This window comes from Pelodiscus sinensis, chromosome 16, assembly GCF_052426305.1.
Source record: "Pelodiscus sinensis isolate ZL-2025 chromosome 16, ASM5242630v1, whole genome shotgun sequence".
Taxonomy (NCBI): Eukaryota; Metazoa; Chordata; order Testudines; family Trionychidae; genus Pelodiscus; species Pelodiscus sinensis.
The window spans coordinates 10187282-10201525 of NC_143067.1; the positions used below are offsets into that span (position 1 = coordinate 10187282).

A 14244-nucleotide genomic window follows, 5' to 3' on the forward strand; every position below is an offset into this window, starting at 1 on the left:
CTAAATCTACATATGGAATAAACTTACTAACTCTGGTGCTTTCAAAACATACGTTACAAACATGGAAGGATTTTTTTTTCCTCCATAAGGTATATTTATAGAAATAATCAACATTTCCAGGAACCATCCAAAGAAGTTTAGCTTGAAACTTTTATTAATCTCAATCCTTTATTAGAAAGGAGTTTAGGTTCCTACTAGTGATGTGTTTGTGAGGTAACACGTGCAAAACATGTTAATCCTTTAAAGGTTAAAGAAAATATATTCTGCATGCTGAAGTCATTACGATGGCATTTTGGAACTGAAAGGAAATGTGATTATTTTTAATGAGTTTTAAAAAGATGTTGAAACTGTGCTATGAAATAGTGCAAGACAGGATGAATTTTGGTACAGGAAAACTAATTGTATATTAAACATCATTTGTAACGTGAATGCTACCTGCTAGTATTGCCCATGCAAGCATCATGAATTTATATTTCAGATTAAAATGGCTGTTTTGCACAAGTATGCATTTGCCAGGTTTCTCTTTTGGAAGCATAGACACAAAGGCTACATCCGCAAGATTTTGTACAAGAACAACCATTCTTGTGCAAGAAGCCTGCAGTGTAGACGTAGCCAAAGAGTACAGAAAATCTTGTCAGAATTCTACTCTGAATTGATCGTGTCCTTGAATGTGTTCATACAATATAGAGCAATGCTTTGTCAGTGGTAAGTGCCCCATTAGAGTTTAAAAATATAATCAAGTTGACTGAATTAATACCTTAAACTGATAAACAAAAATAGTAATAACAATTTTAGCATCTTATTGGTGTTATGGAAATGTCTTGCAATTCTGGGAGTGCTCAGGGGAAAGAATTACATTGGGCCCGCTTACTAGAACAGATTAAATACATGGAGTATTCTCCAAATGTACATATTCCTGTTGGCTCTTGGTAAATAAGCTTAGTTGGTATGTGCAAATCTGCCTACTCATCTAGGGCAATCCTTTGCTTTGTATGCTTAAATAAGTCTATCAGACTGGAATGACTTTCCAGTGTGTGGCCTCGTGTTGTTTTTACCATTAAAATTCTATTCTCTGCACTATGTGTGTGTGTGTGTGTGTGTGTGTGTGTGTTTATTTGTTGTTGACCAAGTGGTGGTGTTTCAAATTACTGTGAAAATCAGTCACCCACACAGTGCCCTCCGCACTGCAAGTGACATAGTGTTGATGGCACTGTGTGGATGATTGATTGATTCTTATCAAAGCAATGAGAGCAAACTTCCACTTACATGAAGTGTAGGGTTTCTGGTCCTTCGCTATTGTCATGGTTGAGGAGTGTTAAACCATTTCTTCTTGATGTATAGAAATGCCAGCAGAAAAGGCAAGCTTTTTCATTCCATACTCAAGATGATGCTATAATATTTGATTTGCTCTACCCTCTAGACATGCTCTCAGATCATGGGAGTTTACCACCTGCTGGTGATTTGCTTTTGTTCCAAACATCTGCAGCCCACTGCTTCCACAATACAACTTGATCCTAACAAACGTTCACTCAGAACCATAAATCTATTCTTGGACAGAATGGTATTCCTTAATGCGTGCTGAAGTTTATTTTGTGGTGTCTGTTTACTGTGTCTTTACTATAATCCATCTGAAGTCCTAAATTGTTCTTAACCAAAGACAGTTCTGTGGTGTTATTTGAGCAAGTTATGGACAGTGACAGACCTTTGGGATAAAATGAGAAGACCTTTTACTTATTATGTACGGTTCCTATAGTACTGGAACCTAGGAAGTCTACTCATGACACAGGGACCCTGATTGGGCTAGATTCTGTACCCACATAACAGAAGAAAAGTCTCTGCACAAAAGATTTTACAATGTTTAATTTTTACCCAAATTGTTTCAGAAGTTTTGAAATGCTCAGATGACTGTTACCACTGTAGCAAATATTGAAAAATAGTAAGTGGAACATGCTTCTTGTAAAATTTTCCAAGTCAGTTTTGCTGACTTAGCAAGGATCTGATAGTTTGCAGGGAGATCTAAACTTTTCATAGTGAACTTGAAACATTCCCATTGATGGACTAGATTAGGTTTATCATCTGAGTTGTCAATTGCCCAAGTGCAATGTTAATTAATGTGTTTCTTCTGAATTAATGAACAGATGGCATTGCATTCTAATCATGTTACTGCCGCATGCGTATCTGTTGCATGGATGCTACTGATAATAGTTTGCATTGAATAGTGTTAAATTCCTGAATTCAGAAGCAAAGTGTGAGGGATCTAGGAATCTAAAATTTTCTCCTGGTTTTGGTATGATGTAAGTGGAATTTGGGGAGGCCTTGAGGACACACACAACAAAAGTTGTTTTTGGATAGGGTTTTTGGAGAGAATGATGAGTATGTTCCTGGAGAGCACTGGGGATTGTAAAGGTGGCTTCTTGTAGCTGATCTGCTAGTTAAAGTAAGTTTACTTGTCTCCATTTGGTTCAGGGCTGACAAGAGACTTCGCTGGGCCCTCAGGGAAGATGGCTGCAGGCCCCTGGATGGGGTAGGACATCAGGCAGAAGGGGCGGAGCTAGAGGCTAGCATCTTCCAGGCAGCCCTTCAGCACAGGTTCCGGCAACGATTTAAAGGGCCCATGGTCCAGCCACTGACAAGAGCTCTGGGCTCTTTTAAATCAGCAAGCCCGGGGACAGCTGTCCCTATGCGCCCCGGGTCAACAGCCCTAGTCTGAATAGTTGCTTTTAATGCTACTGAATGTCATGATGATATTAAGATATTTGCTAAGCATCAGAACACAAAGAGCTTTTGTATAGATCTCTTCTTTTATTAAAATCGACATAATTAAATCATGACATTGGTAACTAATGGAAAGTAGGTTTCCTTTTAGGAATCCAATGTATTCATCTGTCAGTGCATGCGTGGTATTAACCTGATGGGAAAAATGTATTAGGAGCTTAGGAGCACCATTGAGCTGACACCGAAACATGCAGTGGTGTGTGCGTATGTGTATGTGTTCACAAAAAATATCAGAGGGGTAGCCATGTTAGTCTGTATCTGCAAAAACAACGAGGAAGTCCGATGGCACCTTATATACTAACAGTTTTATATAGGCATTAAGCTTTCGTGGGCAAACATCCACTTTGTCAGATGCACGTTTGGTGAAGTGGGTCTTTACCCACGAAAGCGTACGCCCAGATAAATCTGTTAGTTTTTAAAATGAAAATCTTCAAGGAGTCCTGTAACAAAGTGATCAGCCTTGGTGAGGATTAGTGTTGACACAGCTGTCCAGAAGCAAATGTGGGAAATTGAAATCTGTCACTTAAACCTGTCCAACCTGCATATGGCAGGATGCACAGCTGCCAAAACATAAGCCTCCTCTCATCTTTAAAAAGAAATGTATTCTATAATTCCATTTCTGCCCTTCCTATTATGTGCTGCACTAGGCCAGGGTGTTATCCGAAAACAGCAAGGCTGCGTCTAAACTGGCATGATTTTGCGGAAATACTTTTAACGGAAAAGTTTTTCGTTAAAAGTATTTCCGCAAAAGCACGTCTAGATTGGCATGATGCTTTTGCGCAAAAGCATCCGCGGCCAGTCTAGACGCGATTCTGCAAAGAAAGCCCTGATCGCCATTTTAGCTATCGGGGCTTTTTTGCGCAAAACAGTTCTTCCCTGTCTACACTGGCCCTCTTGCTCAAGTATTCTGATAATAGTTTGCATTGAATAGTGTTAAATTCCTGAATTCAGAAGCAAAGTGTGAGGGATCTAGGAATCTGAAATTTTCTCCTGGTTTTGGTGTGATGTAAGTGGAATTTGGGGAGGCCTTGAGGACACACAACAAATTCAGTGCTCTTGCGCAAATTCAAGCAGCCAGTGTAGACAGCTGGCAAGTTTTTGCGCAAAAGCAAGTGCTTTTGCGCAAAATATTGCCAGTCTAGACGCACCCCAAGAGTAAGTCATAACAAAAGAAAGTAAACAATCAACATAAGTGCAATTGTGGCTTTATTCCAGTTACTTCTTAACCTATATCTTAAATAAAAATTCATTTTTATCTTGGAGCCCTAATGAATAAACAAAAGAGCTGAATGCACTGACAATCTGAAGAAGCTGCCTGGTATGGGGAGAAAAGAAAATCTGTTTCCTGAAATATATAAAACAGCATTACATTCTGCAGCTTTAGCACTCAGAATTGCTTCCATTAAAACCAATGGCATAGTCTCCATTACTTTCAAAGGGAGCAGTTTGTTTTTTTCAGTAGTTTAAACCTGTGGTAAAATGCCAAGATGTCACTTCAGTTAGCTCTTCAAATGATCCGGGATGCTTTGTCATTGCAAAAAGAGTTTGCTTACGGTAAGTTACGGAGGTAACCAGAATTAAGAAAATCAGTTATGTTGTGGGAATGTCCTCAGCAGTGCTTCTGATCTAGCTGAGCTATAATGTCTTTAGCTAAAGTGCATCACTCTCCTCAGTCTTAGCAACCCGTTTGATGTAGTCAAGTTACTGTTTGCTTTTCCTTAAAGGGTGAAATTTACTCCCTATGCAAGGAGATGGCACAAAGCCTGTGCACCACATAACTCTCGGGCCTTTTCTTTACTATGCGGTGGATTGATGCTGCAGTGATCGATCCAACAGCGGTTGATTTATCGCATCTGCTTAGATTAAACAAATCTATCTCTGGGCATTCTCCTGTTAACTCTGGTTCTCCACCAGGATGAGAAGAGTAGCCAATGTCGACAGGAGGGCTAGGGTTGCCTGGTGTCCAGTATTCACCTGGACAGTCCAGTATTTTCGCCTCATGTCCAGTAAAAAATTCAGAAAATACCGAACACCTAAAATGTCCAGTATTTTCTGATTTTATTTTCCCTGTCAGGAGGCGAAAATACCAGACACCTGGCAACCCTACAACACACTCAGCAACCTGGCCCAGAGGCACTCCCACTCCCCACCGGGCCTGCTGGATCCCTCACCCCCTCCCCACCGCTTCCCTGGTTCCACAAGGTCTTGTCTTGTGGCTGGAACAGAAAAACAAAATGGCCACCAGCAAAAAAAAAAAGCCTCTTCTTAAAGGGGCCATGCTGATTTTTTTATTTTTTTATTATTTCTTTTGCACAACAACTTTGGTCTCCTCCCCCCCCCCCCTTTTTTTTTCTCGACAGAATTTTTTTTCCCGGGTTTTTTTGGGGGGGAGGGGGCAGTTTGGTATTTTTGGTTAAACCATCTAGCAACTCTAGGGAGAGCAGCCCCTGCCGACCTTACTGCATGGAAGACGTTGTGGTAAGGACGTAGCTGAAGAGTTGTGTTGGGTAGATCGACGGGGGAATTCAGTAGCGACAAGGCCTCCCTTTGCGCTGGTCCTCTGCAAATAGACTGATGCCTTGCTGCTCAATGTTCACAAACTGCTAAAGCATGGAACGTGGGCTCTCGTCATTGGAACTTATTTTGTCCACACCTGTCTCCATGCAGCCTAATTGAAATCAATGGAACTGAGAGCATGAAGAGGTTTTTTCTTCTTCTTTCTTCAATTTTATGGTACATTTGGAGGGAGAGGGGAATCGAAATGAATTTCAAATCTGTATTTCCAGCATGATTAAATCAGTCTTATAACCAGTCACTAGCGGTTAGTTAAATTGTTATGCACTACAATGTATGGGAGTAAAGGCTTATTCTCTTGGGCTGAGAGATAAATGGGTTTTGAGTGGGAAGCTGGGATTATAATTTGCTGGGTTTTCCAGTCAAGACAATTCAGTTTAACCTATTGTTTGCCTTCGTGCTTTCATACACCTTCTTCATTCCGCGATACATTCTGACCTGTGCATAAATGGCTTGTGAGGAGAGTGCTTCCTAAAGGTCCCTCTACTCTGATGTGCACAGACCACTGTCATGGGATGGGAGGGTCCATTTTAGACCTCCCAATTACTCCTTTGGTGTCTTTTGATTGAATCCTGTTGGATGTGCTTCATGTAGTGAGGTCATCTTGCTTTGGGACTTTGAAATTAGAAAATGAACTTTCTCATGAAATTCACTAGTGCAGCTATTGGAGACTAAGGCCAAGTTAGTCAAAAGTGAGATGAATGATGGTGGGTGTCGACGTTTTGCGGAACCCAGTGTGAGATGCTTTAAGGAGGCCTAACTTTCAAAGGGTGAGTGCTCAAAAATTTCTGAAAGCCACATCCACTTCAGTTATCTCAAGTCGGGCACCCCACGTTAGGAGTCACTTCAGAAAATCCTGGCCTATAGGTAGCAAGTGAGTTGTGTTTTTTTAATGGTGCTGATGGCGTTTCTCCTCAAGACCTTTTTTTCCACAGATATTTGGTCAGGAAAACCCATGTGACTTGTTCTGTGACCAGGTAGATGGCCCCGTATTTCCCTATACTGAAGTTTTTTATGCCGATGTTTCTCAATTCGGCTCAGAGTCTTAAGAGTGAAACCAGAGACACCAGAGTTTTTATGTGAAATACTACTTTATTGGAACGGGATTCCATAATATAGAGCCTCGGGAGGGGAATAATTTTGATAATCTGCAATTAAAATAACTGACATGTCTTTTAAAATATGTCAGTTCTTTAACTAATACAGTTTTCCTTTTGTTAATACTCCAGCAAAGGCTATGGGATATGTATAACACATGGACTTAAAAGTACAGTGCTCTTATGGGAGACATGAAACAAACGAAATGAAGGAAAATGTGTATTTCATTTGTTTTATTCAGTGGTTTTATCTAAGGTTTTATGGTGTAAAGTTGGATTTTTGAAGTATTGAACACTTTTTTGGCAATTGTCCTAAGCAATTATACTGCTTTTCATTTCTACGTTGATAATACACTTAAATGAGAGGGAATTTTTATACCTATTAAACGGTCTAGACAATTTATTTAGTCAATATTTTCAAGTTATCAGTGATCCCATGATTACTAATGTATGGCCAAGCTGAAGTAAAAGAAACCCCACTGTTACACACGGAGGTATAAGCAACACAACCTAGGAATCTGGCCTACTGGTCAGAGCAGAATCAGCGAGCAGAACCATAGGAGTGCTCAAGAGACAAGCCAATGGTTAGAACCAGGAATCAGGAGCCAGAATAGACCCAAAGGGCAGAGTTGGAGTCATGGTCAGGAGATATGACAGTGGTCTGAGGCAGGGGTGAAGAATCAGGAGTACAGAGATGATAGGCAGGGACTAGAGCCAGAGTGCAGCAGAAGGTTTTGAAGCAAGGGCCAGAAAGGGAAAAGTAGGAGGTCTGGCACTCCTGCAGGAGTAGAACACACAGAGCAATCAACCACTCTATTGCTCTCCAATCAGGGAGCACGGTAACTTATTGATCCCAGTGGAGCTCACTGGTTTGCTATGTGACTGCACACAAAGGCAGCTGATTTCCTGACCTCACTATCAATTATAAAGTACACAATAGTGGACCCCCACTATAGGTTGAACCTCTCTAGTCCGCCACACTTTGGTCCAGCAACATCCATGATCCAGCATAATTTTAGTGAGACAAATGTTCGCTTCTTATGGGGGTGGCCAAGTTTCCCGCAGTCCCATAAAGTTTGTTTCCAGCCACCAGTCCTGGCTCGCAGTGTTCTGTGTTGTTATTTGGCTCCAAGAGTATGTCTAGACTACATGGCTCTGTCGCCAGAGCCATATAGATTAGTTTACTAGACATACCCAAATGAAACAGTGATTTAAATAATCGCCACTTCATTTAAATTAAAATGGCTGCTGTGCTGTGCCGATCAGCTGTTTGGCGGCACAGCGCTATAGTCTGGATGCTCCGCGGTCGACATCAAAGGCATTTGTCGACCTCCCCAGTAAACCTCATCCCATGAGGCATACCAGGGAGGTCGACAAATGCCTTTGATGTCGATCGCGGAGTGTCCAGACTACAGCACTGTGCTGCCAAACAGCTGATCGGCACAGCGTGGCAGCCATTTTAATTGAAATGAAGCGGCGATTATTTAAATCACCGCTTCATTTGGGTATGTCTAGTAAACTAATCTACATGGCTCTGGCGACAGAGCCATGTAGTCTAGACATACCCCAATTTACCCCTAAATGTCTTCTAAGAGCCCAGTGAACAGTGGAAGTGTTGATAATGCTGCTAGACAATATTGACCTCTCATGGTTCAGCAAATTCTCTGCTTCTGCACTGGTCAGGTCCTGAGTGCTGAATTAGAAAGGTTAAACCTGTATAAGCTATACCTTGGTCCTCAGAAGCTATGTATTTAGTAGGCATCCTTGTTCTCTATAAAAACACACATAATACACAGAAGTTGGCAATAACTCATCTTTCTTTTTAACTGTTTGCTAAACTAGAGACATTTTTGAAAAACTTCCAATGTTGATCAAAATGGATCAGATGAACCAAAGTTGCCAAATCAGATATCTGGTTTACATGGGCTATGGGCTGCTGCTGTTATTGTCTGCACCATTTCAGTTAGACTTGCACTCCAGCAAGGTTAGAATGATGTGGTGCTGTATTAGGCACTAGCTGATAGTGGGCTGCTCCTACAGTTGGTATCCCTGTGCTGTTATCTTGCTAGCAAAGGCAAAAAACATTTTTTAAAAACCTCCATAGTGCAGAAAAGGCTTACAAAGCCAGGAGTTAGTTTCAACTCTGGAGTAGTGTGGAATTAAGCTTTTCCTAGTTATCCTAGTTAAGTTCTACTAGAAGAACACAAAGAAAATGGAGATTTTATAGTTCGTTTGAAGATAATTTTTAAGGATTATGAATTGTTATTCAGCCTCATGTAGTTTGATGCTAGTTCAATAGAATTAAGAGTTAGGTTACATTAATATCACTTGGATAATAGCTATGCCTTCTTTCTCCCCCCTAACCTCATCAGCCATCCCCGATCAGCGCTAGGAATTCTTTATTTACATTTTCATGCAAGATATTTTTGGAGAAGAGAATAAATACAAAGCATAAAGCAGAGTCTGTTTCTAAACACCTTGTCACATTCAAACTAAACAGTCTTATTCCAGCACCTGAGATGTGAGAACTGAGAACAGTGACCCATTAATAGCTTTCCCGTAAAACTGCAGTTTTCGTAACTGGAAGAAATGTGCATTGAAAATATTGCTGTCTGGAAGCATTACGAGGAGTAGTTGATATGCACAATGAAATAGTTGCCATTCAGTAATAAGGTAGGGAGTTCACACTGCGGTGTAGAGCCGACTAGTTTGTTACATTGTGTAGTGGTCGTTAATGCTGTCTAATGTAGGGCTAGTAAAAGAAACATGGAAATCAACACTATGTTAAACTCATAACGAACTATAAAATACTGGCAAAGTTTAAATGCCTGCATTTTCCAGACGTGCAGTAAATCATGGCTAGTTAAGCTAATCTGCCCAAGGGACTTGCAAATGGGGCAGTGTGGTGCCAGACCTGCTCAATGAACTGCCATAATTCTCTCTCCATACCAGAAAAGCAGGTCCCATTGTGCCACATTTGGCTGACTCTTTCCCCCTTGTAATCAAATCTGGTTCCTTGACCTTTTTCTCCTATGCACATGCCTGCTCTTGTGATTAGGTAATTGGCCCTTGTCACTGATAGTTTATGGGTAAACTACCCACCTTACCCTTGTGAAAAATAAGGTAAATTGGAATTCTACGAAAGTAAGGTGAACAGGGTATATCACTCACTACTTGAGTAAGTCTGTGTCATACTGCAGTCAGATTCTGACAAACCTCCACTTTAAATGAACGGTTGTTTCAGTGGTGGGAGAAACTTTCGGCTCTGAGATCCCCAGTCATTAGTCTAATTTTTGCTGATGTATGGTTCAAAATGAACAGGGCACGCTTAGATGGAGAGGCACTAATTTTGTCTGTCTTCCGCACTCAAAAATCATAGTCCTAAAGCTGACCTGCATATTATTTGTTGATCTGCAAGTAGGATTGGGGAAACAGCTGATCTTTCAATTCGCTAGAATTTCTGAAACATTAAAAACCAAATTGGGTCGCATTCAGGCTATGCTGAAAAGGAAAAATTTCAGATTTTTGATTTTTTTAAATAGAAAATGTTAAAAATTAAAAACATTTTGTTCAAACCATCCGAAGAAGAGGGTTTTGCCCACAAAAGCTAATTTATACTACTACATATATATTGGTATGTCTACACTCCATTCCTGTGTTGGCAGAAGGATGCAGATTAGGCAGGTCGACATTGCAAATAAGGCAGGGAGTTAAATATCCCGTGCCTAATTTGCATAAAAATGGCCGTCGCATTTTGCCAACTCAGCACTTTGTCGGCAAAGAGCAGCGGTCTAGAGGGGGAATCTGTCGAGAAAGAAAGCCTTTTTTGACAGATCCCTTATGCCTCCTGCAAGGAGGTTTACAAGATCTGTCAAAAAAGGCTTTCTTTCTCGACAGATCCCCCTCTAGACCGCTGCTCTTTGCCGACAAAGTGCTGAGTTGGCAAAACGCGATGGCCATTTTTATGCAAATTAGGCGCAGGATATTTAAATCCCTGCCTTATTTGCAATGTTGACCTGCCTAATCTGCATCCCTCTGTCTGCAGAGGGATGCAGTCTAGACATACCCTATATGTTAGCCTCTAAGGTGCCACAGGACTACTCATTTCAAAACTCAAATGTTAGCTAACCCTTTTTTTTTTTATTATTAACATAAAAGCAAGTGGCCAGATTCCCAAAACCCCAGAGAGGAGAAAGTGGCGGTGAGGTACCCCCTTGTACTCTGTAGCTCTCTGATGGAGGCATTTTCCTAGGACAGTGTTTCTTTAACTTTTTAAAACTGAGGAACACAAAATAATAATTTTTTTAAAATGAGGAACACTAAGGATTTTTTGTTAAGAAAAAAAAAGAAAGAAAAGGTTGGGGGAAAGTTATTGAGGAAAAAAAAAGGGGGGGCAGCCATTTTGAATTCTGTTGTTTTCCACGGCATACCGGTGTGCCATGGAACACAGTTTAAGAAACACTGCCCTAGGTTGTAAACGGTCCTGCTGCAAGTTCCTTGGTCCTTCTACTATTTATTTATCTGAACTGGAAACGCTTCAGCAGGAGAGATTGAGACAGGTCACCTGGAGGGAATTGTGGGAAGGCACTCACCTGATTTAGCCTGCATCCCCTCTACGGAGCGACTGGGTTACCAGCCCAAGTGACAGCAGCATCCAGGATCTTACCCAAACCCTGAGTCAGGCCAGCTAGTCTGGTTTGAAAGCACCACTTAAGTGGAGTGAGAGGGTTTGTATGTGGATAGGAGTGGGAAGCAGTGAGAGGCAACTGGGCAGCCTTAGCGTGGGGGCACCTCCAGGGTACGTGCTATAAAGTGCTGAGCACTTAATAAATAGTCATAATTGTATAATTAGTGAATTTGCCTTGGGCCCCGTTCCTTTTGCAGATGCACTTACATAGTTTGTATTCTACTCTGGAAATAGATTTTACATCACTATCCCAGTTCCTCCCTCGGGTATGATTTATGACCTTACATTCTCATTCTGTTTGTTTTTTAGCTTTTGGTTAAGTCCTTTTATTCCCCCTTCCCTCCTCTCATCCCAGGGTCTCTAGCCATTCTTCAAGTTGTCTTTATCAGTCAGTCCTTTAACTCAAAGTGAGTCATCTCAGAGGATATAGCCAGAACCAATCCATTGGTTCAGCATCCCAAGGAAAGTGGATTGTTTCATCTGGCTTTACTTAGATTAGAAAGGAAGGAGAAATTTGCAGCTGAAGCCTACTGTCTGCTAATCCGCATAAGGAAACTGAACTGCAGTGTTAGCAAGCTGTTTCATTATCAAGCCCAATTTACCTTCTTGTTCCTTGGAGAAAAGTTCATGGTTCATGGGAGAAGTCAGGGTGGAAAGGGTCTGTGATGCTTGCTCAGCTGATAGCCATTGGCAATCCAAGTTATACAACAGATTTTGAGACCGCTGCGCTGCAAAACTGAGCAGTTTTGGGTCACAACATTTTGTGTGAACCTTCTTGGTTTTGGATTCAGCCAGACTCAAAACAAAACACAATTGTCGGTCAGCTCTGGATTGAAACCATGCAGAACCGAGAATCCATCCATGGCTTCCAAATGAAGCCAAAACCCCGCCTAGGCTCACTTCACTAGGTGCCAGGAAATGTTTCTTACAACCTGGGCAATGTTTTCTGTTTCCTCAGGAAAGTTTCTTTTAGATCAATGTCAAGCACAGATTCTTCCAGGGTACAGAAAGAAGTCTAATGTTCTGCACTTACCCGCTTTCCAAAAGGGTGTGGGATTTCGCTATAAGTTCATCAAAATTCCATGCAGAGTATGTTAGAGTGAAAACTATGGGACCATAGCGAAGTGATTTAAAGCTAATACCAACTAGGGATATAAAATCCCAATCAATCAGTTAACTTGTTAAATGTTAGATTAATAGAACGTTTAAATGGTTAGCCAGCTAAGCGGGATCCCAGGTGGGAGACTGCTCCAGCCTGGCTAGAGCAGCCCGCAGCTCATAGGGCTTCCACCTCCAGCCCTGCGCTGGGGCTGAGGCTGCTGCTGGCTCCTGGCCCCACGTCGAAGTTGGGGCTGCTGCCTGCTCCCAGCTCCAGCACTGGGGCAGCCCTCCATTCATGGCAGGCTGCTCCCAGGCACCAGTTAACCATTGTCGTAAGCATCACCTGGTAAGGGTGATACTTTTTAGGGATGTTAAAATATCGGTTAATTGAATAAGTCGATTAACCTTATGAATTCTTATCGATTGTTGGGGCAGGGGCGGCAGCCAGTGCGCTCTGTATCAGAGGCAGCAGTGCAGGGTGGCAGGCAGGAGCTGGTCCACGAGGGGAGCCAATTTAAAAACCAGCTCCCATCATGAACCAGCTGCCTGTTGCCCTGCACTGCTGCCTCTGATAAAGAGGCAGCAGCGCAGAGTGGCAGTAGCCCCAGTCTGGGGGAGGTCTGAGCTCTCAGACCTGGCACAAGCCAAAATTGAGCCAGGCTGCCTATCTGCCCATCTTAAATGCAGAGCCAGCCTGCTAAAAAATGTAGTGGCAAGGGGAGAGAGGAGGGAAATGCATGTAGCCTATAGCATTAACCGATAGCCTTTTGCTTATCAGTTAATTGGTTAATCGACTACACTATTACATTCCTAATACTTACTGGGTAACCAAATACCCATTCACATCATGACAGGAATGTGCACATAGGTGCGGATGGGAGAACTCTACCTACGGGGGTTTGACCTCATCATGCAATTCACATGTCTCACCGATCATAGGAAGTGTCAGCTCGGAAAAATGGCTGCTTTCTTCCAACCGGGCAATTGCAAAATATACAAAAGCTTCAGAAGGATAGCTGAGTTAGTCTGTAACTGGAAACATTTAAAAAACAACAAATAGTCTCGCAGCACCTTAAAGAAAAGAAAAAATAGGAAAAAAATAGTGAATTGGATTGTTCAAGTTACAAGAGGCCGATAAAAACAATTTGCACCTTTTTTATTTCCCCCTCCTTTTCCTTCCCTCCCTCTCCTTCCCCTCCCGCCTTCCCTTATTTATTCTTGGATCTGGGCTTCAGTCATCTGAAGAAGTGGGTTGTACCCACAAAAGCTCATGATACCATCTTCATGCAAAATACGCAGGGAGAATTCCCCTCAAAATGGAATGTGAAAGGGGAGAGCATTCCCTTCATGGGCTGCAGCGTTGGAGCAGTAAACAGAGACATTTTCTCCAAAGCAGATTTGTGTGATACTGGCCATACTACAATGTGTCTTTCACACCTAATGTATTTCAGATGATGCATAGAGGGTGGGGGCAGATGTGAGGAAGCTTGGGATTTAAAAGGAATGGCTTGTTGCATATTGTCTCATGGCCCAGTTGCCTGTGAGGTTCATTTCCTCTGACAGTGATTTCCATGTAATAAATCGCTCTTTTACTTCATTTCCACAGGCCCTCCAGGAAGGCGGGGAAAGCCTGGACGAAGAGGAGAACCTGGTAAGACTCATATTTCCTCCTGAGGAGTGTGGTGCCCGCAGGTGATCACTGGACTAGTACTTAAAAGTACTTGAACTGTTTGAGAGAGATACTAGCCACATTTATCATATCCCAGGAGATGTCCCATCTCCCATGCCCAAGAGGTTATCTGTTGATGTGAAAACCCTCCAGCTCTATTCTTACCTAGCCACAGTGACTTAAAGGGGCACTGCCACATTCAGTGCACAGGTGTGTCTGTGTATAATTTATCAGACTGCTATTTCTTCCTTTTGCCATGTATGCCAAGAAAGTCAGGACCTGGTGAAGGGAGGTAGGCATTAGAACAGTTATAGCAGGTATTAATACAGACAGAAATATAA

General features: G+C 42.0%; 1 protein-coding gene across 1 annotated transcript in view; it reads left to right on the plus strand.

The window, feature by feature from the left end:
• Positions 1 to 14244, plus strand: part of COL23A1 (collagen type XXIII alpha 1 chain) — a 394193-nt gene that overhangs the window by 263202 nt on the left and 116747 nt on the right. Inside the window, exon 3 of the mRNA XM_089769470.1 lies at positions 13841 to 13885. Within this exon, the coding sequence (XP_089625596.1) occupies positions 13841 to 13885 (45 nt within the window). The remainder of the gene's footprint in view (positions 1 to 13840; positions 13886 to 14244) is intronic.